At 40.4% G+C, this 27,411-nt stretch overlaps 4 protein-coding genes across 6 annotated transcripts; 3 read left to right on the forward strand and 1 right to left on the reverse strand.

Annotated features, from left to right (window-relative positions):
- Positions 1 to 452: 452 nt before the first annotated feature.
- rpusd4 (RNA pseudouridine synthase D4) lies at positions 453 to 7,156 on the forward strand. Its single transcript, XM_026935160.3, has 7 exons — positions 453 to 832; positions 938 to 1,103; positions 2,166 to 2,370; positions 3,256 to 3,349; positions 3,616 to 3,766; positions 4,631 to 4,728; positions 6,706 to 7,156. The coding sequence occupies exons 1-7, from the start codon at positions 587 to 589 to the stop codon at positions 6,901 to 6,903; spliced, it is 1,158 nt and encodes a 385-aa protein (XP_026790961.2). The 5' UTR covers positions 453 to 586; the 3' UTR covers positions 6,904 to 7,156.
- A 93-nt stretch (positions 7,157 to 7,249) lies between these two features.
- LOC113539619 (transcriptional regulator QRICH1) lies at positions 7,250 to 16,477 on the reverse strand. Its single transcript, XM_026935524.3, has 12 exons — positions 16,240 to 16,477; positions 14,235 to 14,515; positions 13,904 to 13,984; positions 13,485 to 13,619; positions 11,809 to 12,513; positions 11,276 to 11,429; positions 10,977 to 11,131; positions 10,741 to 10,855; positions 10,199 to 10,307; positions 9,461 to 9,612; positions 9,228 to 9,318; positions 7,250 to 8,744 (listed from the first exon to the last, which is right to left on the reverse strand). The coding sequence occupies exons 2-12, from the start codon at positions 14,481 to 14,483 to the stop codon at positions 8,555 to 8,557; spliced, it is 2,136 nt and encodes a 711-aa protein (XP_026791325.1). The 5' UTR covers positions 14,484 to 14,515; positions 16,240 to 16,477; the 3' UTR covers positions 7,250 to 8,554.
- Positions 16,478 to 19,233: 2,756 nt separating this feature from the next.
- On the forward strand, positions 19,234 to 21,949 carry LOC113539620 (uncharacterized). Of its 2 annotated transcripts, none has more exons than XM_026935525.3 (6): positions 19,234 to 19,524; positions 19,607 to 19,726; positions 20,243 to 20,361; positions 20,475 to 20,622; positions 20,738 to 20,856; positions 20,932 to 21,949. In XM_026935525.3, the coding sequence occupies exons 1-6, from the start codon at positions 19,293 to 19,295 to the stop codon at positions 21,628 to 21,630; spliced, it is 1,437 nt and encodes a 478-aa protein (XP_026791326.3). In that variant the 5' UTR covers positions 19,234 to 19,292; the 3' UTR covers positions 21,631 to 21,949. The 2 variants fall into 2 exon arrangements, with proteins under 2 accessions (XP_026791326.3, XP_034170072.2); XM_034314181.2 differs by having other exon boundaries at positions 19,610 to 19,726.
- Positions 21,950 to 24,270: 2,321 nt separating this feature from the next.
- Positions 24,271 to 26,871, forward strand: LOC113539691 (uncharacterized). 2 transcript variants are annotated; one of them, XM_034314072.2, is made up of 7 exons: positions 24,271 to 24,548; positions 24,631 to 24,750; positions 25,246 to 25,364; positions 25,556 to 25,703; positions 25,819 to 25,937; positions 26,013 to 26,113; positions 26,201 to 26,871. In XM_034314072.2, the coding sequence occupies exons 1-7, from the start codon at positions 24,317 to 24,319 to the stop codon at positions 26,808 to 26,810; spliced, it is 1,449 nt and encodes a 482-aa protein (XP_034169963.2). In that variant the 5' UTR covers positions 24,271 to 24,316; the 3' UTR covers positions 26,811 to 26,871. The 2 variants fall into 2 exon arrangements, with proteins under 2 accessions (XP_034169963.2, XP_034169964.2); XM_034314073.2 differs by having other exon boundaries at positions 24,634 to 24,750.
- The last annotated feature ends 540 nt before the right edge of the window (positions 26,872 to 27,411 follow it).

Here is a 27,411-nt window from a genome sequence, read left to right on the forward strand (position 1 = left end):
CAGGGATGCAACAAAGAAAAGAATAAAGAGTGACTATATGTGTAGCCAATGTTTAACGTTGTATTAGAATGAGTTGTAGTTTGATTATGGGGTACAGCTCTTCACATTTCACAGGTTGTGTGTGTTTACATGTTTAGTTTTGGGGTGGGGTTTGTCCCAGGCCCGGGCAAAGCGTATGGCAGGCCTGCGCTCTCATGCCAAGTACACTGTACCTTTACTCTTAGTGGCTTCATGCATAATTCACTCTACTGTAGACCTTGCACCATTCATTATTCAACACAACTTAGATGCCTATTCCTCTCTCATACATGGAGCAGCAAGTGATCTCTAATAACTTAAATACACATGCTGGAATTGTCTTGAATTGTTTAACATGGCATAATTCACTCCAATGCACTTTAGCCAGACATTTCCTATGTCTTCAGGCTAAACACGCACGCGCAAGTAAATGCCACCCTGAGACTTTTATCTTGAAAACCGCTAAGATCTTGCGCTTCGACCCTGTTGTGTGCTTCTTCTTGCTTTGTATTAATATATATATAAATGTCTTTTTTTAAATCCCAGCTTTTGGGGTCAGACATGTGAGATGAGCACAGTAAAGTTATTAGGTGTGTGGATAAGTCGACACTTGAAGAGTCGCTGTATTTTTGGGAACACACGAATAAATTATTATGAAGCGCCACGATGTTTACTGCGTCCTGGGAGAGAATTCGGTACGGTTTCGGAGAAAGAAACAGACGTTACTCCTGGGAGAAAAAGAGGTCTGAGAGCCGCGGATATCGCAGAAAGGCTTCGGCATGAAAAACAGAACAAGGCACATACAACAAATAAGGTGGGTTAAATTAATTTTACATATTATCATTCCAACCAGCTACTTTAGCTACTTCCGGTCCGACCGTTTAAGTGTTCCGTTCATCTCCCTTCTCCCCCTCTAAAGGTTCCGGTGTCTCCTGTGCAGAGGAATGTGGCAGAACTGAAGCAGATCACTCAGCAGCTCCAATCTGTCCATCCAAATGTTTTTGCAAAAGCACTTTCTAAGAGTATTCTGTACCAAGACCAAAACCTCATCGCTGTAAATAAACCATATGGAGTCCCAGTTTACAGTAAGTAATATAAATAAGTAATATAATAAACCGAACCTAACTGTATATGTAGTATAATCACAAAATCATTATAAGATTGATGGTAGGTGTCACAATTCACTAAATATTTAGTTTTTTAATAATTGTTCTATTTTTTAATAATGTTTAATAATTTAGATTTTCCGGGACAATACGAGACACACAGATAACACACCAATAAGTGACTGGCCCACATTTAACACTTTCATATGGCCAAAATAAATAACACCAAACACCTAAATAAATACTTATTTATGTGCTTTGATTATAAAAGACCAATTATGCCAAACATTTGGTTTAATCTGCTGTAAATCAGCAGAAAAAACATATACTTGGAGTATAGTGCTTATAAAAAGTTGGGTGAACATGAGATGCTTACTGTAGAAAACGTTTGTTCCAGTGTAAACCTGGACTTTGGTAAAAACCTTGAAAAAATTTTTTAAATATAATTCAGGGAATGGTTTAGACCCTCTATCACTATTCTAATAACATTAATAGCTTTTCTAACCATCGCTATGTCTTTTCATCCAAAAATATGCACCTCTTTTGGCAGTCAGCAGGATTTCAACCAAGAGAAGGTTTACTTGCTTTCCAACTTTGTTATAGCCTGTGAACAATTTATTTATTTATTTATTTTTTTAGGTTTTAACCTTTAAACTTTAATGCTCTTAAGTGCAAATGACACTAAAACTTATAGCTGTGTGAATAGGTCCTAATAATACAGTATTTACCCCTGGATCATTGAAATATCAGACTTTGTTTTTGTATGTGGGACGCAGACCAACCATCCATTTTCTATATATTTTCTAGTTGTTTTTTTTTTTCATTTCAAACTTCTGTTTAGTTTTTTAACCTGGAAATTAGCTTGTCATTGTTTTTAATTGCAGGCAGGAAGGGCTTTAAAATGACAAACTGCTTTTTTGACAGGGTCTCTTCAATCATTTTTAGTCTGTCAGTGTTTGAGAAATACTTCTGATACACACAAGATGTTCAGAGCCTCATAATTTAATTTCTTCTCTGAATCATGGCTGCTCATTCCCATAGGTACTGGAGGCATCAGGAACAGCATTGCAGAGAGTCTGCCAGTCCTGGCCAAGATTATTGATGGCATGAAAGGAGGATCTGAGCTGCACGTCTGTTACAATCTCGAGAAAGACACCACAGGCATTTTGTTCCTGGCCAGGACGGAGGAGACTGCAGAACGAATACACAATCTCATCAGATCGCATCAAGCAGAGAAGAGATACATGTGAGTGATTATGAAACTGAGAAATATTTAATCATCTCACAAGGCCGGGCTGAGAAACTTTAATCATATTTGGATTAAAGATGAATATTAATACGAATCTTGAAACTGTCTCTCACTTAAAGTTATGAGTCAGTAAATTTTTTCGGGGATGGAGACTGTGTAAAGTGCGACACTGTCACCTAATTCTTTTTTTTTTTCTTTTTTTAAACAAAGCTGAAAATCTCACAGGAAAAGTCTCACGTTGTATTGAACACGTGACATGAAAGTGTTATTGCGTTTTCAAACCCATGGGCGCAACACGACGATGTGCAAATACAGGGCATGTAACACCACTTTACCTATAGGGAGTTGGGGAACACCTTCCATCTGGACTTTAGATGAAGATACAAAATATAGGCTCTTCTGCACCTTCTACCTGGTGCATAAAAAAAAAAGTTATTGTCTATATAAAAATATGGTCAACCAAGATTTTGGTGGCTTTAAAATGATCTAAACGAAGATATACAATGCCTTGCATTTTTGATAGATTTGATAGCTCCTTGATCTTCATAACACAGGAACAGATATATTTATATAGAGATCATGTGACACTTTAATTACTAATCATGTGACTTCTGATGGCAACTGGTTGCACCAGGACTAATTTAGGGGCTTCAAAGTAATTGGTGTAAATACTTGTGCAGTCTTATAATTTTTTTTAATTGTCAGTATTATGACTGGCTATTTTTGTAGTTTTGTGACATAATCCCAATTAAGTCTATTTCAGTTCAGGGTTGTAAAACTACCAGAGGAGGGAGGGGGAATACTTATGCAAGGCATTATAATAATAATAATAATAATAATAATAATAATAATAATAATAATGTCTGACCTCCTATCACACAGGGTGATCACTGTTGGTGTCCCTGTTCCTTCTGAAGGTGTGATTGACATCCCCATCATTGAGAAGGAGGTCATGGGGGACCAGCATCACTTTAAGGTGAGCCAACATTTAAGGCCTGTTGATACTAAAAACTATGTCACAGCTTGTCCTGGACTGAGTCTGTGCTCATTTTCTGTGCAGTGTCACTAGATTTTGTTATTAACTAAAGTTTTTTAGTTACGGACTTTTTTTTTTATTGCCCAGCATGATCTCTCTCTTTGTATTGTATATTTCTCAAAGCTTTAAATGTAATACTGCAGTAATCAGACTCACTCATCGTACCTGTCTTGAAAAAGCTATACTGATAATGAGGTGTCCTGCAGATGGCTCTGAGTCCGCTGTACAGACCGGCGGAGGAGGGAGACGGGCTGGTCCGAGTGAGAGCTCACCGGCAAGCACACAGTGCCGTCACACGCTACAAAGTCCTGGACAGCAGCTCAGGATGCAGCTTGGTGGAGCTCCAGCCAATCACAGGTACTGAGATATGACCACGACTCGTATTCACACTATAGAATTAAAGGAAAACTCCACCCTCAAACACATTAAATATGTTTATATTGAAATATATGTGATGTGCTTAACGCTCTGGTGCTAATGTGTCAGACGATGGTGTATTTTTTGTTATTCTCATGAGAAGTTATCAGTTGTCTGTTGCGCTGATGTTTCAGGAAGACATTGTTAGTGCAGTTAAAATCTCAAACGTAAGAGATAATGGTCAGGTTTCACTGTAAGCTCCTACAACACAAGCACAAGACCTTCTTTTTTTCACTCATCATTTACCAGGGACACTCATATGTAGTCAGAAGTCATATGTAGAATTAGTAGAGAAACCAAACGTTGGATTCAAAGTTTCAAAATGCAGTTCAGCTATATGAGTAACAGCAGAGACATGGCATGACTAGTTAGCAATCTACGAGATGATGAGTGTGGTGGTATTGGACGGCAGTATTAGCATGAAAGTTGAAGCTTTGGAACCTGATCTGTTTGAGCAGAAAGTACAGATGAGGAGGAGAGAGAGCTGGGCAGGCTAAAGGACTAAAGCACTGCTGCATCTCTCTCTCTCTCTCTCTCTCTCTCTCTCTAGAGATGAAGCAAGGGCTAAATTTTTTTTGCACTATCAGCAGATAGTCAAACAGCATTGTTAACCAAAGTGAAAACAGACCATGTTGATGAAACTGAAAATGTTAAATCTTGGACACCATTGAAGTTCATATGTTAATTATAAAGATTAATATTAAAGTTGTTCCTTTAATAACAATAATATATGAATGCCATTCTTTGGGACAGTTGGCATCCTTCATAAAATAATGGACTTATGTTACGTGTGTGTGTGTTTAGGAGTGAAACATCAGCTGCGGGTTCACATGGCGTTGGCTCTGGCTTGCCCTATTCTGGGAGATCATAAGTACGCCCACTGGAACAAGCTGGCTCCTCAGGTATGTAACTGTAAACACACCTGACATTCAATACTGAATGAATGTTCAATACTGAATCTGCATTCAGGGTAGTGGAGGTGTGGATTAATTACCAAGATGGATTGATTGGCAAACAGTTTTCAGATTATTTAAGTAGTCCAAGCTTAACCCAGTCAAACTGCAGCAATGTGGTGCTGCTGACGTGAAAAAGTGTTAAATATATTAAACACCTTTTTTTTTTTTTTTTCAGACTAATTATGAGCACAACAAACAGGGACATCATGGAACATTTTATTTAGCTCTGTTCATGTTGGTTGCTGCTGGGTGCTGCTAGCAAAGAACTCCTCATGCTGAGTTTTATGTTTAAGATGGTGTTTAAACAATGTTTAATAGAAAGCATGAGGGTAGCCGACCTGAGCGTGCAGAGCAGTATCAGTGAGCGTGGTCATTAAAAATAAACTGCAGTGAATTGTGGCGTGACGTGTGAGCAAAAGAACGTGGGCATGTCTCAGTGCTCAGTGCTCACAGAACTGAAGTGCTCTTACAGGCAACAGTTTCTCTGCACACTCTCTGTACAGCAATAATGCTCCATACTCATCAATACCTTAAGATAACTAAAATCAAGATGCTGTTTAAATGCCATAAAGATGTTTTGTCAGGTTACTTGTAGTGTAGGAAGATGCCATAGTTTCTCCACTAGATATTTTCACAGAGCAGTTTGCTTTGCTTTTTGATTGCGATCATTGTGTTCATTAGTACGACAACACACTGTAAGCTTTCGTCGCATAATATCACGTGGGTTGTCCGTCTGTCTGTCCGAGATTCTCATTAGCACAGTATCTCAAGAATCTCAAATATTTCATTAGCACAGTATCTCAAGAATCTTCAAGAATGTCTGAAGTAGTTTTTTTTTTTCAATTGCTTCCTCCCTGTTTGTCATATTCACAAACTTAAGTCCCATTTTTTTCGCCATCTATGATTTTTTGCCATCGGTCCATCCATCAGCGTGTCTGTGCGAGATCCTCGCAATATCTCAAGAACGAGTAGTTGAATATTTGTAAGATTTATATAGAATTATTACTGTAACCAGCAGATGAATTTTTTCAATAGCTTCCTTTATGTTTGAAGAATATTTTAAGGGTAGTTCTGACATAACAAATTAGTAACAAGAAGGACCAGACTTGTTGGTGTCGAGTTTGACATGTCGTGAGTAAAGAAACAAGTAAATGGGAAAGGTATGGGATCAATACCAGTATCAGTATTGATGCACCCCTTAAACATACTGTATCAAGCAGCCTGCACTAAGCACCCTGGACAAAAAAAATTGTCACCCATGTCCTTAATAACAGCACTAATCTTGTCAGGTAAGGTCTCAAGCCTCTTATGACATTTGCGTTTCTTTTAATTTTAGTCCACTCCTGACATTGCTACGTCAGCTGCCAATGCTAGTTCATAACGTTATCAAACATATCTTTCTAAGAAAGAACAATTGGGGGACTTGGTCGTGGTTTCTGTTATGCAAACAAGGATGTGCAAAGACATTTTTGTACAAAGAATTTGTAAGTGATTCTTAACAGCCTGCTTGTGTGTTTTACTGTGAAACTGAAATTTTCAGGCTTGGTTATGATACCGTTAAAATTTAAAAACACAACACCCATACTCTATAGACCTGCAGATTTAAAGTAGATAACACTTTAACCAAAGTGCTAACTGGTGTTGCTACTGGTGGATGCACATATTTTTGTCTGGGGAGCTACTGTTTTGGGCTTTTGTCTGCCAGAAGTTGTCAAGTTTCATAAGCTAGCTGTGCAAGTATTACTTTCAGCACTCTTTAAGGTTTAATAAGACATCCAGTGTGGGGAAACTAATAAACGCACAAATGTATTGAAATAATAATATAGTGACATACTAGAAGAGCCACGATGCTAAAAATAAATCTCCCTGACTTTTTCACTGGTCACACTTCACCAAATGTGTGTATCACGTTTCTGCCTGCAGAAGTTACCGGAAGGTGTGCTGCGGCGGCTTGGACTGGAGCAGAGCAAAACCCGACACCTTCCTCTCCACCTCCATGTCCGACAGATCACCCTTCCAGGGGTCAGGGGTCACGGTGACCTCACTGTGTCCTGCCCCCTTCCCAAATTCTTCACAGCAGCTATGAAAAAACTGCAAATCGAGCTACCTGAGAAGCCATAAGAGATGAGCAGCACCTCGGATATGACTGTAAACACTTTAACTGGAGACCAAGGCTTACAGGAAGTCAGAACGGTGGCATCAAATAAAGTGAGAACAGGATACACGTGAAAGACGCAACCACGCAGATCAAACTGCTTAGAGCCCGATCTACATTGACTTGACGTTGCTACAGTTTGTGCAGCATAAGAATTTTTAAGATTGTGTTATATCTGATTATTTAATTAAACCCCAAATAAATTGAACTTCAGTGCTATCCATTACCCTCTAAGTAGTTTTTTTTCCTTGCAATATCCTTCCATATACAAATACAACAAATTTAGAAAAGAAAAAAAAAGACTACACACAGTTACAGGGACCTCACTGTACAAAAGGCATGTTTGAAAACACAGGCTTCAATTCTTCAGTCTCCAGCACCACTATAATATCAATACATATCAGATTACCATAGATGCATATATAAAAAAAATAAAAACGAAACATGAAAGAAAAAAAAAAATGAAGACCAAAAAGTCTTTCTGTGTAGAGTACACTTCTCAAAGTGTCTTGACTGCGCTCCTGCCAAGTCAAGGGTGTGTAAGGGGCTCCCCCAAAAGAACCTGTGTTTTAACCTCTTGCAGAGATGACTCCAGTCTAATCACACACTCCTCGCCTCTCCCAGTTACAATGGCAAAAGAACAAGCAAATTGGGGGGGTAAAAAAGTGAGGAAAATAAATGACGTTAGATGGTGAGTGTGAAACAAAGGGGGTACATATTTGACAGAGCGACAGCTAGCGAAGAGAAACTGCACGTTAACGGTGTGTAGTGCCAACAGGCATCACATGAACAGATTAAGTAATATCTTTATTAAAATAAAAAAAAAAAGGCTTGCAAGTTCGGTTCAGTTCAGTCTTCCAGTGGCGGCTGGTCAGAGGAGGCACCTCCCAAAATTAGAGGTTTATGGAAGCGGTGGATAAAGATTAGTCGTTAGTCAGTTTACAAGGATTTATATATTTTTATATATATATATATATATATATATATATATATATATATATATATATATATATATATATATGTGTGTGTGTGTGTGTGTGTGTGTGTGTGTGTGTGTGTGTGTGTGTGTGTGTGAGTGATTAATTTCACTGCAATTTCAGAAAGCATCGAGGCCATGATGCAAAGTAGTGCAGTTTTATAACAAACCTCCAAAGAAATCCAATTAAGCGACATACAATGATCATGCTAATGTTTGAACTCTGAACCATGTCAGAATTATACACTGAAATCAAACAGCAAGCTCAAAGCAAAGGATGACTACTGAACATCTGTTGTATTTCGTTAATTAGTAAACTGATGCTGATTTCCTTTTAGAGTTAGCAATCAGTCGATGCCAGAATGTTGAATTTCCTCAGTTTTAAACCCTACTCAAAATTGTTTACAGAGCGTAAGTAGATGTAGGTATTGTTGCCTCCTCTGCCCATGTTCCACCACTGGTGCGTGCTTCAGGTTGTGTAAATACGGAGCACGAGGAGACACAGCGATGGCTACATTCCCTCCTTTTGAGTTTGTGAGCGACTGAGTCGCGGTGAGGCTGTGAGGACGGAGGAGCTCGGAGGTGGAAACCTTTCTTTCACCATCTCTCTTTCTCTCTCTCTCCTTCTCCCTCATCTTCCCTCACTGAATGCTGGCCTGCGTGATGGAGATTATTTCTTGGATTTCCCGCACCACCATGATGCGTGTGAGCATTTGCTCCAGCTGCTCGCTCGTGATTGGCTGGGTCGAGTACCATATAGGGCTGTTCGGGGCTACGACAGGCTCTGGCGTCAGGTAATATGTGTCATTCCGGCCTTTGGCAGTCTGAGGGCTAGGGGGAAAAAAAAAAAAAAAAGTGTGTGCGTTTAAACAAGTGAATTAAGTACATGATAGAAAAGAAATTTATACTGAAGGTGCTTTCACATCGTTTAATATGTTTGCTGAATACGAATCAGAGTGAAATTGAGCATTTTTGATTCGGTTTTGTTAAAGTCAAACTAGAATGAAATCATGCAAATGAAACAATTACAAAGGGCAATAAGCTGATATCAAATAAATGATTAGTTACATAATTAGCCAGTTTACAAACATCAGTAATTTTGCAGTTCTGTCTTCACTACAAATATCAAGAAGAGATTTTTTTTTCAGTTCTACAGCTCTGTCCTTTGGCTTAGTCTGCATGTCACTTTAGCAGTTTAGGCTCACCATTTTGTTTAAAAGTGAAATAACACCTTAATATGGGTGAGAGTTATTGATAGCAAAACACATAATGCATGATTAATGGAATGGTATGCTTCATTGAATAGGTGCTCACCATTTGAAGAGGTAAAAGTCATAGAGCTTGATGGGGCAACGAAGTGGATTGTCTGGATCCTCAGATTGCTCCGCGTACATATCATCTGTCACTAATGCAAGAAGCAACAAAGAAAGACAACAATTTACATTTTTCTTTAAGAGGAACATGATGAAAAAGCATCATGGTGTGAAATAAAGGTTGACTCTATAATACAAACATAATCACAATGTAAAGAGTTTTTTTCCACTCACCTTTCTGACCGACATGGTGAGAGCCGACTCCTTTCAGGTAGCGGATGCTGGTGCTCTTGTCTTTTGGGTTGGTCGGGTTCTTCTTGGTGTGCCGGAGCACTTTAGAGAAGGCCACTTTCATATGCTGCTCCACCGTAGTCAGGTGGAAATACCTGTGAAATAAACATTTTACCTAACATTAGACTCCCTATAGCACATTAGACGATGTGTTCCTTGAATGTAGAACACAGGTATCCAGTTTTAAGTGGACTGGACCAAAAAAAAAAAAAAAAAAATCAGTTTAGTACACTAATAACACACCTCCTGCTTTTAAATGTGTTAACTGTCTGCATTTATCAGAAAGGAATATTTTGCACAACTTCTTGTACAAACCGATTGAACGTACTGTACGTCACTGCACAGATGAACAAAACAAAACTTTAAAATTACTGTGAAACCCCTAAATGAGTTCATCTGGACAGAGATATGTTTACAGCATCAAATGTTTAACTTGATAATAAAATTAGCACATTTTGTCAGTAGCCGAATTTACGGCTCTATTTTGCCCCCTCGTGTAACAAGAGAGACGAGCTCTGTTTTCTTACGTTTCGATTTAATTACAGTTCACAAGGTTTAAATTTAGAACATGTATTCAAATTCATTTCATCATGGGTCGTATGTCTGACACCCCTGGTGTAGGGGAAAGAAGAGAAGCTAATAAGAAGCCATGGCAGAATATAAATCCTTCCAGTGACTCACTTGGTGTTGAAGTACATTAGTGTAGTGAGTAAAGTAGATGGAGAATGAGCTCCCAGCTGTTTACACTCCCACAACATCTCCTCTGTCACATGACTGGGGATGATATAACCTGAAAGAAGAGGCAGTGAACCATAATTTACTCACAAATTGCAACTAATAAATCATAAAAATGTCACATTGCTGTCAATTGCTGGTTTATGCTGCGTCACAATTGGAACTTTTGGCACCACCGGGACAAACAGTCCAGTAACGAAAGCTCTGGTTAAATAAAAATAAAAAAAAAAGTTGCCATAAAAAAGGTTGATTTTTGCTTACAAAAATCAAAAACAAGTAAGCATAAATCAATCTCTTTTTTTTTTTTTTTTTTAAACTGCAACTGGAACTTTTGGAATAACATCTAGCAGTTTAGTAACAAAAGTTCCAGTTATAAAGCTTTTGGTGCCTACTCAAGACTCTTAACAGGAACAAAGTATACTATATGCATTGCACACACACACGCTCGCGCACACATGCACAGAGAGGAAAAATAGGGCTTTCTTTACCTAGCGGATGGACGCTGGGTCTCCATTCCTCCAGGATTTTGTGTAGGCACTGGGAGAAGCGGGAGTAGTACTGGTCTGAAAATATGTCATCCACCCTGCCATTCTCGAACATGTACTAAATACAAAACACACAGGCAAAAATATCACACGAGACAAAAATATCAGGAAAATGACATACAAAAAAAAAAAAAAAAAAAACGGTTTGAGCAGAAAGAAATAAGGCACATGCAACATACTTTCTGTATGCATAAGAAGACGTAATATAGTGCGTCGGGTTCAAACGTCTCCCCTTCTAAACCACGAGCCTCCTGGGTCATGAGAGACAGAGCCACATTAAGCTCGCCCACTGAACTGGAGACCAGGTCCTCTCGGAAACGCAGAGGCTGGCGGCCTGCAGAGAGACCAACAAACACCCACACGCATAAGGAATGTGTTCGAAACTATCTATTTCTAGAGTTACAGAGGAGGAATGAGGCTGAAAGAAAGCCTACTAAAAACTGTAAACGAGTAAAACGATGATTGATAAATCACTCACGGCCAATTGGTGCCAACTTGTTCTGTTCGTTCTTGTCGAGCTCTGCGTTTTTGCGCTGCACCCAAAGCCTCCAGGTCTCCAGGCCTTCCTCGGGCTTTAGTACTGTAGGAAGAAGCAGCTCAGGAGGAGCTTCAGCTTGTGGCTCTGCCTCCGCCTGAGAAGGTAGAGAGAATCGTTAAATTGTGGGTCAAAATTTTTTTTTTCTGTTTTCTGACAAACTGTACAGGATACCTGGTTTAAACAAATAATGCTTATGTCATCAATCAGCACAATCTGGGCTCGTGCAGAAAATGGGGCCTGAGGTAATGAAATAATTTTTTTCAAATCAGAATAAAACAATTCTTTGACAGTAAAATCTGGCCAAAAAAATCTTACAGTGTAAACCTGGCTTTAACCTACAACACTGACTTTCAGGCCAAAGCTTGATAGTTTTACATACATACATGGAATAATTGACATGGTCAAGATCTTTACAAGGGCTGTAAAACAAGCCCATTAAAAATTTGCAACATGCCACACTCCAATTTCCTAACCTGCAGATGGAGCTGTTGCTCCTGAGTTTCAGCCTCCTGGCCATGCTGCTGCTGTTGCTGCTGCGGGTCCCAGATGTGCAGCGCCTGGGTGGTGCCTGCGTAGCCTCCCCCGACTGCCTGGACCGCCACTGGAATGTGGATGTTTCCGTTCATGAACTGTGCCGGGAAGAGAGAGTGCACCACCTCCTCCTGTGAGCCTGACACAGGCACCGCCACCGCACCTGCAACCTGGGCCGTACCAACCGTCGCCATCTTGTCTTTATCTTTGTCCTGCACCTGCACCGTGCTGTAGGCGTCCTGTGGGATGGCGATGTGTGCTACACCCTGCTGCTGCTGGTACACCGGGATAGTCCAGGTCTCTCCTGATGCCCCCGTGATGGTGCCGGCTGTCGCGGTGCCGTACAGGTGTGCGCTGTCTACAGTCAGGAGCTCTGGCCTCAGCGACACGTAACTCTGCTGCTGACCCTGGGGAATGGCCAGTACGGTGGCTAGCTGCTGACCCTGTGCTAGCTGGTAAGACACTACGGCAGGCACGTCTACCTTGCGCTTCTTAGCTGGCTGCAGGACACCTGGTGACGCTCCGGCGCGACGCTCTGCCTCGCGTTCTGAACCCTGCTGCTGGGCCTGAGGAGGAGACAGCGCCTCCACTGTCTGGATCTGGATTTGCTGACCTCCGGCCACGGCTGCCACCAACTGAGCCTGGATCTGGGAGCCACACATTTTACAGTAAAAACATGTCATTTCTACCGATATAGGCAGAAGTAACAAGTAATAATAATTTACATATTGTATGCAACCCTGTCAGATTGCTATCTGTCTTTGAAATTCTTTTCATTACTGATTCATATACAATCACCAGCCACTTTAACCGGAATCTAAGCAGTGCAATGCATAAAAATAACCCAGATGCATTTAATGTTAATATTCACAACAAAACACCAGAAGAGGGGGAGGAGGGAAAAGGAAAAAAAAAAACAAAAAAAAAAACATTGCCTGGTCTTTTTCCAATCTTCAATTGTCTCAGATCCACTTCAAGTTTCGGCATGTTGTGCTTTCTGAGATGCTTTTCTGTTCACCACAGTGGTAAAGAGTGGTTATTTGAGCTATCGTAACTTTCCTCTCAGCTTGAACAAGCCTGGTTATTCTCCTCTTCTCTATCTCATCGCAGAAAGTTCCCCACATTCTGATGTTTGATTTGAAAATTAACTGAAACGCTTGACCTGCATCTGCATGATTTTATGCATTGTACTGGACAATGTCTTTCACCCTGTAGCTAGTCTGTGGTCTGATGAGTTCCCTTCAGCTAACTGTGATTGGAAAAGCCACAAAAGAGGATCTGCTACAAAAGCCAAGCTTTTTTTCATGCATTTACCATCTCTTCTACAGTATATATATTTTTTTTCTTCAAGTATTTGACTCGGTCACTGAAATACTCTGATGGATCTGCATCTGGACTGCAGAACTCCAGCTGATGACCCCTGCAGTAGACTACAGGCATTACAACTATATTTTACTGGATCTGAAAAAAGCTAGATAGTGCAAACCTGCAGGTCACAAAGGTTGCATCATTTCATACCCACAAAATATTAACTACATTAACTAGAACCTATTTGCTTGCCAAGAAGAATGTAGGATTATGATCTTGCCATGTGTTGACTATGTACATGTGGACGTACCTGTTGCTGTTGTTCCTCAGTTAGTTCACCCTGCTGCACCAGCTGTGTTGTGACCCCTGACAGCTGCTGTTGGGTAGGAGGAGCCACCTGCAGCACCTGACCAACTGTCTGACCCTGCTCACCTTGGATCTGCACCTGGGGAAGAAAGAATGTGAAACGGTGCAATGAACAGTAGCCCAAACATGAAAGGATAGAGGGGTGTTTTCAGTTTGTAATGAGCACAAAGGTTCATGCAGCATCTGAATTCCTCATCAGTGATAGCTTTCTGTCTCATTCAACAAATTCTTCAAGTAATGCCACTCAACATGCAGTTGCTATGATAACCTCTGTTTGTTTTGAGACAAAGGCTGGCTATACAATCTGTTTGAAAAATGGTGTTTGGAAAGTTTATATTAGTGAAGATTGAGAACGATTCTAACCTGGACTTGAATTTGCTGCTCAGACGCCTGCTGCACAGCTGCAGCCAGCTGTGGCGAGATCTGAGTAGAGGTCACCTGCACCTGTAAAAATAAGACCGTTAACTAGAGAAAACTCAGAATCTTTATTTTGCAAAATCACAATTTATGCACTTACTGATTTGTAACCCAATTCTCTTACAAAAAAAAAAATTTAAATAGTTTTCACCTCAAAATGCATTAAAGGTCGATATACATTACACAGTAACCATTATCCTGGTACACCACAACTGCACACATTTCCAGCAGCTATTAAGTTAACTCAGGTAGGTATTTAAGAGTGTTTGTTTCTTACTGGGCATGCTAGCTCGAGCAGCGACCCTGCCACCTCTGTGCTGTCGGTGTAGATGCAGTTGGCCCCCTGTTGGTACACCATGGTAGTGGTGGTGCCACTGGTCTGCTGGCTGAACTCTTGCAGGATCTCGGGGCCTTTGGTGGCCAGCGACTCCAGGAACTCCTTCATCCGGTGCTGGGGTATGGTGCGAGCTTTCTGCCGCACATACTCGTCGAACGAGATCGCACCGCCTTCGATCGGCTCATTCATGACAGGTCAATCCACCTTGAACTGACTGAAGCCTGAAAGAAGTGAGGAAGAATTTGGAGAGATTTGTTAGCACTGATATGAGGGATGCACAAAATGTTTTCTGATTCTGGACAGAATTAATGTAGACCAACGTCTAACCATGGTCATCATAGAATTGTGGAATATATAGTGATGTGAATACTTTGGCCAAATTTTACAGCAGCACTGGCTGATGATGTCACCTCGACTTGACATGGCAAAGCAAGTACAATATTATTTTAAAGACTTTTCCTCATTTGTTTGTGGGACTTGGATTTATCAAACCTTTAAAGGCAAACAAAAGATACCACAAAGTAGATCAGGGTTCTTGCACTTTTCTAATGACAAATTCCTGACTTTTTTTTTTTTTTTTTCCCCATTATGCTTGTAACCTTTCCAGAACATTTCTTTGTAGTTTTTTTTTTCTCATTTATAAAAAGGTCATCGCCTGTATCATGAACAGAAAAACGTTAAACGAAATACGCAGTAGAGAAGCTGCATTAGTGTCAGGCAGAGTGTCTTGAGTCTACAGCATTTTGACCAAAGAATTTTCAGATGTTTTCCAAACCATCTTCTTTATTTCTACACTTTTCCATGTCTGAAGGAGAATGTATTTCAGAGGCACTCATTTCCAGACTTGATGTTCTAGATTAGATTAAGATTAGACTGAATTATATAGTCATTGTGCAGAATGCAAGTATAAAGCCAACGAAATGTTGCAAACGAAAAAAAGATTTGTGCTACAGCTGTAACTGCACAAAAGGTCAAAACGTTTATGTTAATAGAGAACATATGATAAGGAATGCTCACACAATTTTAGTTTAGATGAAAAACGACAGCAGCTGGCTGAATCGCAAACGCCTCCTTGTTGGACTTCACAGTGCACTACATAGTGCGCAGAAGCCATTACATACGCACATAGTCCACTTATGGAGTGAACAAGGAGTCGTTTGGGATCGTGCCAGCCTCGTACCGTGCTGCACTTTGGACCGTTTCTGTCTGAAACCAAACTCAACCTCAAGTCATACTGTCACAATAACTATTTAGCTAAATTAAAGGTTTAGTTGCTAAATATTTCGTATACAGTTCAAGTCAGTGAAATTAAAACATTTTTTACGTACATGGTAGCCGGTAACATAACGCTAATAAGGTTAACAGGGGCAGATAGATGTGCTCGAGCAAACAGCTAGCTACTGTTAGCTAACGTTACGGTATCAAAACAATGTTAGCTTCCAGGCTAGCTAGCTTAGGAATTTGTGAAATTAAACCCTCATTAGCTTCTGCCAACTGTGCCGACACAAACATGCTGGAGAAATATAAAATCTTAGATTTATTACCATTATGAGCTTGTGTCAGATAATTATATAAAAGGTAATAATATTTATTCCAGTAGACGCTAGCTTAGCCTGACTGACTTAGCGAACTAACGTTAACTAGCTCGGCCGCGTATCTTGCCATGCTACCTTAAATAAAACCAAAATCAATTTCCGCCAAAACACGCCGTTCAAAAAATAAAAAGCCACCAAAGCCCGTCTTAATTCATTCTGTAGCCGTATCCCGTGCATGAACTGTAGTTATAACATACCCCGAGGTACTTTTTTTTCCTCCATTTAGGTGCAGCAAACAATACCAATAAATGATGTGACGTGTGCTTATTGCATTTTCAGAGCGCGGATATGCTTTTCGAGATTAATCACAGCCTTTAACCGTCGTGCGATCGCGTGCATGAAGCTCCTACCGTGTTAGAAAATGTAGAAACGCGGCTTCTCGGCTCGCTCGACTGGAAACAGGATCAATATTTTGTGTAAATTTGGTTTTTCCGAGAGCGGCGCGCTGACGGAAGTAGGCCTTGTGTGAGAGCGCGAGACCCCGGACTGTCCTGTTCACACAGCGCCGCTTCAGTGGAGCGCGCGCAGCTCCCTCTGCAGGCCCACGCGCACATTCCCACTCCGTGAACGCGCGTTGGAAGCAGTCGTGAACGCGCGCGGCATGTGGACGTTCACGACACGAGAAAAATGAACATCATTTCTTCTACAGTCCACGCGCGTTGTCCCAAGCCTGGATATTCAGTGTGCAATGTTATTATTAAAAATATTGTGATTAGTAATAATTATTAATTATGATTGGCGGTTAAATCTGTAATTTTTTTGCATGCTTTTATTTATTTTTTTTAATTTTTTTTTTGCCATTTTAATATCAGTAGTCTCAATTACATACAAATCATAGGCTACTCAGTACACATCTGGATGCCAAGCATAACATTCCTGTGTAACAGTGTGGTTTATTAAATAAGACCTGCCTTCATATTTTTTCCATGACTGCACAGATATTAAAAGAACAACATATATAGTTTTTAAGCTTCACAGACGTGTCAATTAGTTGTAATTTACTGTTCTCAACTAAAACTGTGAATACTATAAACGCAGTTTGTCTAATTTGGGAGTGCGTATGCCTTTAAGCGCGGCTTTATTTGTTCCAGTCCGCCTTAAAGTGCTAGGCATGTGTCTGTGAGGGCCTCCCCCTGCAAAACACTGCCTAACTGCGCTCTTAAGGTGGACCGAAAGAGATACGCAATACAAGTGCACCTTGTGTGACACGCACGGCCTAGGAAAGAGTTAATTCCCACGGTTTGTGCCTTAACCCTAAAATGACCCCCGTCAGAATTTTTTTTTATGAATGGTAAGTATTTAAAACTTTGCCAGGAACCTCAGAAATACATCCTACATAACAGGCATCCACAAATGTTGTAATCATTTAATAATTTCACTTAACACACATCAAGGTGTATAAAACCAAAGCAGATGTGTTCAGTAATTTGGAATAAGCATTAATGAAGACTTCAATTCTTTAAATTGCTTTAAAAGCAAATCTTCTCATCACTGATTCACAGTGTTAAGAAGGACAAAGACCTCCCAGCACAGATGTGGGACTTTACAGGACGTACCTGATTATACCAGTTCGCATTAACACTTAGCACATTGCACAATGCCTTAAGTTTGAAAAATACCTCACCTCATGTAAATATGACCTGGACTACTTTCACTCTAATTTATATTTTGTATATTTCGCATTTCTATGCCATACACTCTGAGAAAGACAGATACTAAACTGTACCATTCCTTGGTGCTGGGGTGGTACCCTCACATGTGCACCTTTTTGTACATCTAGTATGTAGCCTTTACCTAGAAAGGTGCATACAGTGTACATTTAAAGCTTTACTCTAAAAAGATGCAGCTGTGAGCACACTGGAAAGCAAGACATAAATACAACACAACAAAAGAACAGCTTTATTTAGTGGGCACTACAAATGTATCCTTTGCAGTTCCACTTCAGTAAATCTCTCTTCAAGGTATTATATACAGCAGTACCTGAGCTAATGTGCTTTGTTGGAGCTGGTAATGGCAGCGTTGACTAGGAATGATCACAAAAGAAATTGACCATATAATACACCTATCAACATAGGTAGTATTTCATTGTAAACATCAGCTCAGGGACCCGGCAGTGAGAACAGAGACCTGGTTTTATTCTTTGATTACTCTGTGTCCGACTTCTTACTATTCGCAAGAAGAGGAGTTCGGTTTTAAAGAGCTCTGTATTTGTGAGTGTGGAGTGCTTTCAGTACATTGAGGCGTGTAATCTTGGTGGTATATTTACAGTCTTTCTTCTTCTTTTTTTTCATTTTATTCATGTATTCATTTTTTACAAAGTGACTGACAGTTGGGGCAGGATCCAACCTAATTTAAGAATTGACTAGTTCACCCAGCTCAAGCCACTTCAGGCTTATTAATTAGTTCATGAGTTGAATCAATTGAGTAAGAAACTCAACATGTGCAAGGTGGTGGTGGGACTCCAGGACCAGAATTGAGAAATCCACTTGTACTAAAATTTGTTAAAATGCTGTTCTCCAGAACTCCAACACTAGTCACAAAGCAGTGCAATAATTGTAACAGACAAAAATAATACCACAGTAAGGAGTAACCACACTGAAAAAAGGAAACAAAGATATATTGATACACAGTATATAGCTCTCAGAGAGAGATCTGTAGGTGTTTCTCCATCAATGTTGAAGTGCTCTTTGAACACCTGAGTCTTCAGACATTTCTTGAAGGTTATGAGAAAACATGGAGAACAAAAAAATCTGGACAATCATAGAACCACAGACACAATAATCTCTGTGGTGTCAAGTTCCTTTTGGAACTTTGTGGTTCTAATGACAGCAAAGGTTTCTTTCTTGCAGCACTTCCAAACAGCATGTTTTTATTAAAGTGGCATTTAACAGTTCTTTTTGAAATATGACGACTAGAAGATTAAACTGATTTTTTTGGGGCTCTTTTTTTCTATCCTTTACTAAGTAAGGGGACAGTGTGTTCATATGTGCAACTCCTAGCAAATTTCCAACTGTTTCAGACAAGTGGAACATGTGAAAGGTCTCCAATTTTCTTTGCCAATTAGATGAACTCCAAAGTTAGTGTAAAGATAAGATTCTTTGTCAATATAGCTCCAAATCAATAAAGGTGCTTTTTATATGAAAGTCACTTAGTCAATCTCATTATCCTAATTTTTCTAAGGCTAACAGATTCAAGGGCATTAATGAAGGGATTTATAAGTAGCTTATTAGTGGAAACAAACACAAAACACACTGATTGGTCACAGGTGATTTAGATTGCTATACCACTGATTTCCTTGGGAAACTAATTAACGTTTACAATATATATTGACTTATGAGGAGGGTTGATTTAATGTCTTGTTGTGGTTTGTGTTATTGTAGGTAAACTAGTAAAAAGAATACAAATGTTGTGGCAAGAAAAGGAAATGTGTTCTGTGGTAATAGCAGTACTGATGCTGATCTCCTCAGCATTTTGTCTTGAGATAGCTCCTCAGGGTAAATCAGTTCAGTTTGGTAGACTTCTTATTGGTTCTAGCAAGACTACAAATGAAACCAAGGATGGTGTTGTCAAGAAGGTGTATGATGAATATGCTGGAGACACCAATGGCTATCAATCTGATCAGCCTGATTTGACAGGTACAAATATAATCCAGCACTTGGTATATGGCATCATGTTTTTGTCCTGATACTGGTTTAAGTGTTTCCTTATGGTTGTTAGAAGGGTCCCAACTGGCCAAGTTAATGTTCAGGCGCTGGAGTCCCTCAGTGCAGTGTGACAAGGATTCAATGACCCTGCGTATTCAGGGACGTCGTGTACCCAACTTCTTGGTTGAGACAAGTGAGTATGGCCTTGCTAAAAGGGATGTTGAGCTTTCATGCATCAAAAGGTGTTGAGGCTTTAAGGAACACCCTAAGTCTACTAAAGTTCACTTAAATGTTTTGACTTTTAAGCACTTGCGGTAAAAGTAAAGCATAATGTTTTATGTCTGGAGTGTAAAGTCTAATGCTTGATTTTTCACTAGCTTTATCTTATTGGGTCATATGGCAGGAATTAAGGGCTATTCTAACTTCTAGGCCCAAGTATCTTTATTCCTTTTGGTCCTATGACACCATTCATTGGCTTGATTTAACTTTAAATCACTGAATATTAGAGACCCTTGGGTGAGTCACTGTCTTGGATCTTAACCTGCAAGTATTAAATTACTTGCCCCAAACAAGTGTGCAATCTACTTTGGGAGGTGGTCAAGCTCTCCTGTTGAATAGCCTTTCTTTTCAAAACAGGACTATACCCCCTTCAGTTTGAACTAGAATGCAAAATGTTCTGTGGTGCAGAATAAAACTTTGCTTTCCTTAGGTGAAAAGGGCCCAGTACCACTATCACTAATGCCTTCCCACTGTGGCTTTTCTGTGAAGAGGGCCCGCAGAGACGTTGCGCTCGTTGCCAACTATGATGGCTGTAATGTTGCACAGCAGGTAACCTGCAGCTGACTGGAGATGCTAGTTACATATACTTGCTTATCCTCAAAGAAAATTTGCAATATGTTGGCGTTTTCTCAAATGTGTTAAGTCATGGTTGTTAATTACAGGGGAATACCTACATCCTGCCACTGCGTGTTTTGGGAGTTGCGGTGAAGATGGCCTGTCCCGTGACTCGTCCTCTCACTACAGTCTCCTGTAGTCCTTCAGCTATGGTTGCCAATCTTGGCCAGTCTACAGATGCTGTCAGGCTGAAGGGTGAGATTAGTTTCTGCTTTAGGATTGGCTTTATTTTCAGTGAGTGACTTGCTGTACAATGTTTGGGAACGGAACACTACTGGGTAATCTGGTACTGAGAAGCATTTGATTTTAGTGAATGGTGTGTGGCAACCGGTGTACCAAGCTTCCACTACATGTGGATTTACCTTGGAAGTTGTGGGAGGTGGACTGACTCTCACTGCACCATATACAAGCAACTGCTGGAAGTTTGAGGTAATTCTGCATTTATGGGCTTGTATGCTGACTGTGTAACTACTTAACTGTTAATCCTTTAACTTTCTTTGTCAGGGTGCCGAGATGCTTTTGTCTGTGCAATACATGGATGGGGAGGTGACCTTGTCCTGTTCAGCTGTTCAGTCCCCAGCTACAACTGCTTTACCTGCTGACATGCCCTTCCCAGCTACATCTCCCCTTTTACAGGCTCCTATGAGTTATCCTTTTCATTATAGTTATGGTAGGCCGTGGCATTTCTTTTATAGGCAGCCTGGAACTCTCAAAGAAACCCCCACAACTACAGCCCCAGTGACCACAACTGCTACTCCAGCTACCACAATTGCATCCTCCAGTGTTGACCAACTATTTTGGCATCCTTGGTTACCTGGAATGTATAAGCCTAATACTTATGGTATGCCATGGTACTTCCATCATGGTCAGACTGGAACTCCCACAACTACCCCAGCTACTACAATTGCACCCACCAGTGCTGACCAACCACTTTGGTATCCTTGGTTACCTGGAATGTGTAAGTCTAGTGGTTATGGTATGCCATGGTATTTCCATCATGGGCAACCTGGAACTCTGACAGATGCCCCAGCGACTACTACTGATGCCACTGTTGCACCCAGCAGTGCTGACCAACCAATTTTGTATCCTTGGTTACCTGGAATGTATAACCCTTATGTCCCTATGGCTTCACCTGGTGTCTCAGCCTCTGGCAGTTGGGTCAAACAGCAGTTCTCAATGCCATCCAAGTACCCAGTGCTTTAGGCATCAAATCAAACACCAAACTCTCCAGTAGTTAACCCAGCCACAGTTGTAAACAATCAGCAAGATGTTCCCAAGGTTAATCACTTGTTCATATTTTCACCTTTCGTGTCTTGGAACTCTGCCACCCAGCCATTGGGACAGGGTGCCATGAACTACCATTTTTATGCCCAGACATGTCAATGGTATCTTTACTAATGGTAGATGGGAACCTATGCCTAATCCTGCCCAATTTTCTCTACTGCGGTTCAAAGAATGTCCATCAATTAACAACTCTTGACTGGTTTACAGTGGTGATGAAATAAAATGTATATAAATCAAAGTACTGTAGTCATGCTTTCCTTGATCAGGAGTAACTCTGTTACAATGGTGACTCATACTTGAGTGGCTCCCACATGCCCCAATTGTACTTTACTCTTGTGAGCTATATATGGTGCACTCTGATATTCGCCTAGGCATGGTACGTGTCCCTATTGCCTTTTTCTTCCTTTTGCACCCATTTCCTAATTGGCTATGTTCATTACTGTTCTAAAACAGATGTATCAGAATTGAGCTGCCTCAGAGCATGTGGAATCTATGCCAAGGTTTCACAAGTTAAAATACTTGCTTTAAGACATGTGAAGTCAGAATTGTCACTGCTGTTAACTTACTTTAAATGGTTGTATGATCACATGCTTGGTAACAAATATAAACAAGCCTGTAGTAACTTGTTTACTTCAATAGTGTCTTGGTCACAATAGCATTTTTGCCTTCTACTTTGTTCTAGGAAATAAAGTTTCAATTGATGTGTGTATTATACTTATCTATCTGCTATAAGACCCTCATTTGGCTGCCACAGGCATTCACCAGAATTGCTCAGGTCATTACTCAAAGTATGTGATTGTCTCACATCTTGCAACAAATAATCCTTTCACTCCTTTTACGGGCCAGACTACCCAAACCTTGTTTGACTCTGTTGAAAAGTCTGATTTATATGAAGCTGTGACCTCTAGTTGAACACACTCTGAATTTGGTAGTTTTTCCCAAAAGAAGCAGAAGTGCTTAGTAGGGCCTACTGTAAACATTAAAAGAACAAGTCTTTATTGGTTCATCACTCTATGGATGTGTCCTTCTGTTGTTTCCTCCATGTTCACTGGATTCCTTCCACTGTCCAGAAACATGCAGGTAGGTTGGCTGCACCCAGTATAGGCTCTGGATCCACCGTGATCCTGATTAGGATAAAGCAGTTACTGACGATGAATGATTAAATTATTTATTGAAAAATGGTCCATACCAGTTTAACTAAATTTCAAAGAGGACATGTTTTGTAGCCACAGAAACAGCTGTTTGACTTGATTGGATCTTATTTTATGATGGTTCAAAATGGTTGCGCTGCATTTGACTAAATGTAGGAAAAAACAAATACGGAATTCCTACTCGGGAACTTAGGGTGGTCATGTCAACTCCGACGACTTCTGAGGTTCAGCAAGTGACATCAAATTTACATGTCTGCGCACAGCATCAACAGTAAACAAAGTAGCACTTCTTACCTTTAGATGAGTTATGCTGTATATACATATATTTGCCTAAGTTAAATAACATAGACATATTGGCTTGTTAAATAACATTGACTATACAGTTCACTGTTTTGAGGAGGAAAATATACATCACTCATGACAGTCAGCTAGCTAGCATGGAACATGGAGGTTTTCATGTTTTTTTCTTAAATTTTTGCTCAAATGAACAGAGGTCAAGTCACTTCTCGAAGCTGACGTGTCGGAAGCAGGAAAAGGTATGAGTGTAAGGGTATGAGCAACTTTGACAAGTGCCAAATTGTGATGGCTAGACGATAGGGTCAGAGCATCTCCAAAATGTGGGGTGTTCCCGGTATACAGTGGTTAGTACCTACCAAAAGTGGTCCAAAGAAGGACAACTGGTGAACTAGCGACAGGGTCATGGGTGCTCAATGCTCATTGATGCGCATGGGGAGCGAAGGCTAGCGCGTCTGCTCCGATCCTACGGAAGAGCTACTGTAGCACTAATTGCTGAAAAAGTTAACACTGGTTATGATAGACCTTGCTGTGTATGGGGCTGCATAGCCACAGACCGGTCAGAGTGCCCATGCTGACCCCTGTCCACTGCTGAAAGCACCTAACATGGGTATGTGAGCATCAGACCTGGACCATGGAGCATGTTTACCTGAACCTCCCATTTGATCATCTATGCTCATGAAACACCAGATATGTTTCTTGAAGGAAGTATATGCTGTGTTGTGATAGAGGAGAGCTAGCTAGTGAGAGGAAATTGTCAAAAACTACAAAAAAGTTGAGAGAAAATGGATTAAAATAGCACTTAATACCACTGACCATTAAGCAAAAACTCTTACGTAAGTATACATTTAAGATTATTTGTCAACACAGCCCCAAATCCATGATTTGTTTTTCATGTAAAATTCACTTAGTCAATCCCAGTATTCTAATTTTGCTAGGGCTAACACATCCAAATGCACTTATGAAGGCCTGTATAAGTAACCGAATAGTGAAACCAAGAAAAAAAAAAATTCACACTAATTAGTCACAGGTGATTTAGATTGCTATGCCACTGATTTCCTTGGGAAACTAATTAAGGGTTACAATATATATTGACTCATAAGCTCGTGCTTAGTGTTTTAGTTTGTGGTGGTGTAAGTAAACTAGTAAAAAGAGTACAAATGTTGTGGCAAGAAAAGGAAACATGTTTTATGGTAATGGTAGTACTGATGCTGATCTCCTCAGCATTTTGTCTTGAGATAGCTCCTCAGGGTAAATCAGTTCAGTTTGGTAGACTTCTTATTGGTTCTAGCAAGACTACAAATGAAACCAAGGATGGTGTTGTCAAGAAGGTGTATGATGAATACGCTGGAGACACCAATGGCTATCAATCTGATCAGCCTGAGTTGACTGGTACAAATATAATCTAACATCTGGTATTTAGCATCATGTTCTTGTCCTGATATTGGTTTGAATGTTTTCTCCTTCTTGTCAGAAGGGTCCCAACTGGCCAAGTTAATATTCAGGCGCTGGAATCCCTCAGTGCAGTGTGAGAAGGATTCAATGACCCTGCGTATTCAGGGACGTCGAGTACCCAACTTCTTGATTGAGACAAGTGAGTGTGGTCTAAAAGGGATGTTGCTTGTCTTTCTTGCATGAAAAGTTGGTTTAAGACCACTTTAATTCTATGGTACAGTTGAAAGCAGTGCTTTATCAAGGGTTTTTTTTTTTGTTTTTTTTTTTTTTTTTTTTTTTTTTTTAAACGGTATAAATTGAGCACAATGCTTCCTTTCTGGAGTGTAAAGCCTTATTGCTTGACCTTTCATTGGCCTTAATCATCTTCAGTCACATCTGACTGCAGTTAAGGGCTATCTTATTCCTTTTTGTCCTATGGCTCCATTCACTGGCTTAACTTTGAATTTTACAGATTATACCTCTGACAGCATGACTGTCTGGGATCTTGCAAGTATTAAATTGCTTGCCACAAAAAAGTGTGTAATCTATCTTGTGAGAGGTGATCAAGGTCTCATGTTGAGCAGTCTTGCTTTCAAAATGCAACTGTATTCTCTTCAGTTTGAACTAGAATGCAAAATAACTTTGCTTTCCTTAGGTGAAAGGGGCCCAGTACCACTATCACTAATGCCTTCCCACTGTGGCTTTTCTGTGAAGAGGGCCCGCAGAGATGTTGCGCTCGTTGCCAACTATGATGGCTGTAATGTTGCACAGCAGGTAACCTGCAGTTGACTTGCCCATTATAGAGATGCTTGTTGCATGTACTTCATTATATTCTTTGAGAATAAGCTTGCTATTTAATGATGGCTTGCTGCATTTTTTTTTTTTTTTTTTTTTTTTTTTTTTTTCCTTTGCATTTTCTTATCTCGCATGTGTTCTTGATGAGCAAGTCAGGTTGTTGATTACAGGGGAATACCTACATCCTGCCACTGCGTGTTTTGGGAGTTGCGGTGAAGATGGCCTGTCCCGTGACTCGTCCTCTCACTACGGTCTCCTGTAGTCCTTCAGCTATGGTTGCCTATCTTGGCCAGTCTACAGATGCTGTCAGGCTGAAGGGTGAGATTAGTTTCTGCTTTAGGATTGGCTTTATTTTCAGTGAGTGACTTGCTGTACAATGTTTGGGAACGGAACACTACTGGGTAATCTGGTACTGAGAAGCATTTGATTTTAGTGAATGGTGTGTGGCAACCGGTGTACCAAGCTTCCACTACATGTGGATTTACCTTGGAAGTTGTGGGAGGTGGACTGACTCTCACTGCACCATATACAAGCAACTGCTGGAAGTTTGAGGTAATTCTGCATTTATGGGCTTGTATGCTGACTGTGTAACTACTTAACTGTTAATCCTTTAACTTTCTTTGTCAGGGTGCCGAGATGCTTTTGTCTGTGCAATACATGGATGGGGAGGTGACCTTGTCCTGTTCAGCTGTTCAGACCCCAGCTACAACTGCTTTACCTGCTGACATGTATGTCCCACCCGTATCTCCTCTTCCACATGTTCCTATGGGTTATTTTCCCTATGGTTATTGTAGAACATGGCATTTCTTTTATAGGCAGCCTGGAACTCTCTCAGATGCCTCCCTGACTACTACAGATGCACCAGCCACTGATCAACAGCTTTTGTATTCTTGGTTACCTGGAATGTATTATCCTTACGGCATGCCATGGTATTTCCAATATAGCCAGCCTGGATCTCCCCCAGTTACCCATACTACAACAGCGCCAACTACTCCAGCTACCACAGTTGCTCCAGCCAGTGCTCATCAGCTTTTGTATTCTTGGTTACCTGGAATGTATTATCCTTATGGCATGCCATGGTATTTCCACTATAGCCAGCCTGGATCTCCTTTAGTTACCCCCACAACCCCAACAACTACCCCAGCTACCACAGTTGCACCCAGCCATTCTGATCAACTGCTTTTGTATCCTTGGTTTCCTGGAATGCATAATCATTATGTTACTATGGCTTCCCCTGGTGTCCCAGCATCTGGCCCCAATAGTGGGGATAAATTGCAGATGTACCAGAGGCCCTGGGTGAATGCCTTTCCTAATTACTTCACTTTAAATCAAAAGCCAGGCTCCCTAATGGTTAACCCATCCAAAGGTGTGTCATATCCTGCCCATTTTTCTCCACTACAGGTTAAAGCAGGTCCAGGAAAATGAGCAACTCTTGACTCTGGTTCACAAATGAAGGTGGTGAAACAATAAAGAAAAATCTAAATGGTGTGGTGGTCATGTTTTTCTAGTTTGAGTATAAATCTGTTACTATGGTGATATTTAGAGTGGTTCCCACGTTTGTACTTTATGCTGGTTAACTATATGATGTCCTGACATTGGCCTAGGTATTGTATCTCTTTGACCCTATTGTCTATTCTTTCCTGTTACAAACATTTTCCAAATCACTGTGTTAATTGCTGGTCCAATATGGAATGATCAGAATTGTGCTATCTGGGAGCACTTTGGGGCCATGCCAAGGGTTCTCACAAGGTAACAGTAACTTGTAGGTTTTACTTAAAGTTAGGTTAAGTGTTGCAAAACTGGAATGGGCATTGCCTTGAACTTTAATATGCTCACTAAATGTTTGATAATAAGTAGGCTTGTGGTTAACTATATTATCTATCCATGGCAATCTGCAATAAGGCCCTCAATCTGACTGCCAGGCTTTATCAGAATTTTTCAGTGCATAATTTCACTTCTGTTCTGGGATTGACTTCCTGTCCCTCGTTTGAAAAGTTGGAGCTTGATGCTAAAACAGCTGAACTAT

Source organism: Pangasianodon hypophthalmus, chromosome 20 (assembly GCF_027358585.1).
Source record: "Pangasianodon hypophthalmus isolate fPanHyp1 chromosome 20, fPanHyp1.pri, whole genome shotgun sequence".
Lineage (NCBI taxonomy): Eukaryota > Metazoa > Chordata > Actinopteri > Siluriformes > Pangasiidae > Pangasianodon > Pangasianodon hypophthalmus.

Excerpts from the sequence above, each read along its gene's own strand:
- rpusd4 (XM_026935160.3), top strand. The coding sequence starts at position 587 with ATGAGCACAGTAAAGTTATTAGGTGTGTGGATAAGTCGACACTTGAAG. Across the intron at positions 833-937 it reads AGGCACATACAACAAATAAG|GTTCCGGTGTCTCCTGTGCA; the intron begins GTGGGTTAAATT and ends CCCCCTCTAAAG. Across the intron at positions 3,767-4,630 it reads GGAGCTCCAGCCAATCACAG|GAGTGAAACATCAGCTGCGG; the intron begins GTACTGAGATAT and ends GTGTGTGTTTAG.
- LOC113539619 (XM_026935524.3), bottom strand. The coding sequence starts at position 14,483 with ATGAATGAGCCGATCGAAGGCGGTGCGATCTCGTTCGACGAGTATGTG. Across the intron at positions 9,319-9,460 it reads TCACCATGTCGGTCAGAAAG|TGACAGATGATATGTACGCG; the intron begins GTGAGTGGAAAA and ends TTCTTGCATTAG. Across the intron at positions 8,745-9,227 it reads GACTTTTACCTCTTCAAATG|CCCTCAGACTGCCAAAGGCC; the intron begins GTGAGCACCTAT and ends TTTTCCCCCTAG.
- LOC113539620 (XM_026935525.3), top strand. The coding sequence starts at position 19,293 with ATGTTGTGGCAAGAAAAGGAAATGTGTTCTGTGGTAATAGCAGTACTG. Across the intron at positions 19,727-20,242 it reads CAACTTCTTGGTTGAGACAA|GTGAAAAGGGCCCAGTACCA; the intron begins GTGAGTATGGCC and ends TGCTTTCCTTAG. Across the intron at positions 20,623-20,737 it reads AGATGCTGTCAGGCTGAAGG|TGAATGGTGTGTGGCAACCG; the intron begins GTGAGATTAGTT and ends ATTTGATTTTAG.
- LOC113539691 (XM_034314072.2), top strand. The coding sequence starts at position 24,317 with ATGTTGTGGCAAGAAAAGGAAACATGTTTTATGGTAATGGTAGTACTG. Across the intron at positions 24,549-24,630 it reads TGATCAGCCTGAGTTGACTG|AAGGGTCCCAACTGGCCAAG; the intron begins GTACAAATATAA and ends CCTTCTTGTCAG. Across the intron at positions 25,365-25,555 it reads GCTGTAATGTTGCACAGCAG|GGGAATACCTACATCCTGCC; the intron begins GTAACCTGCAGT and ends TGTTGATTACAG.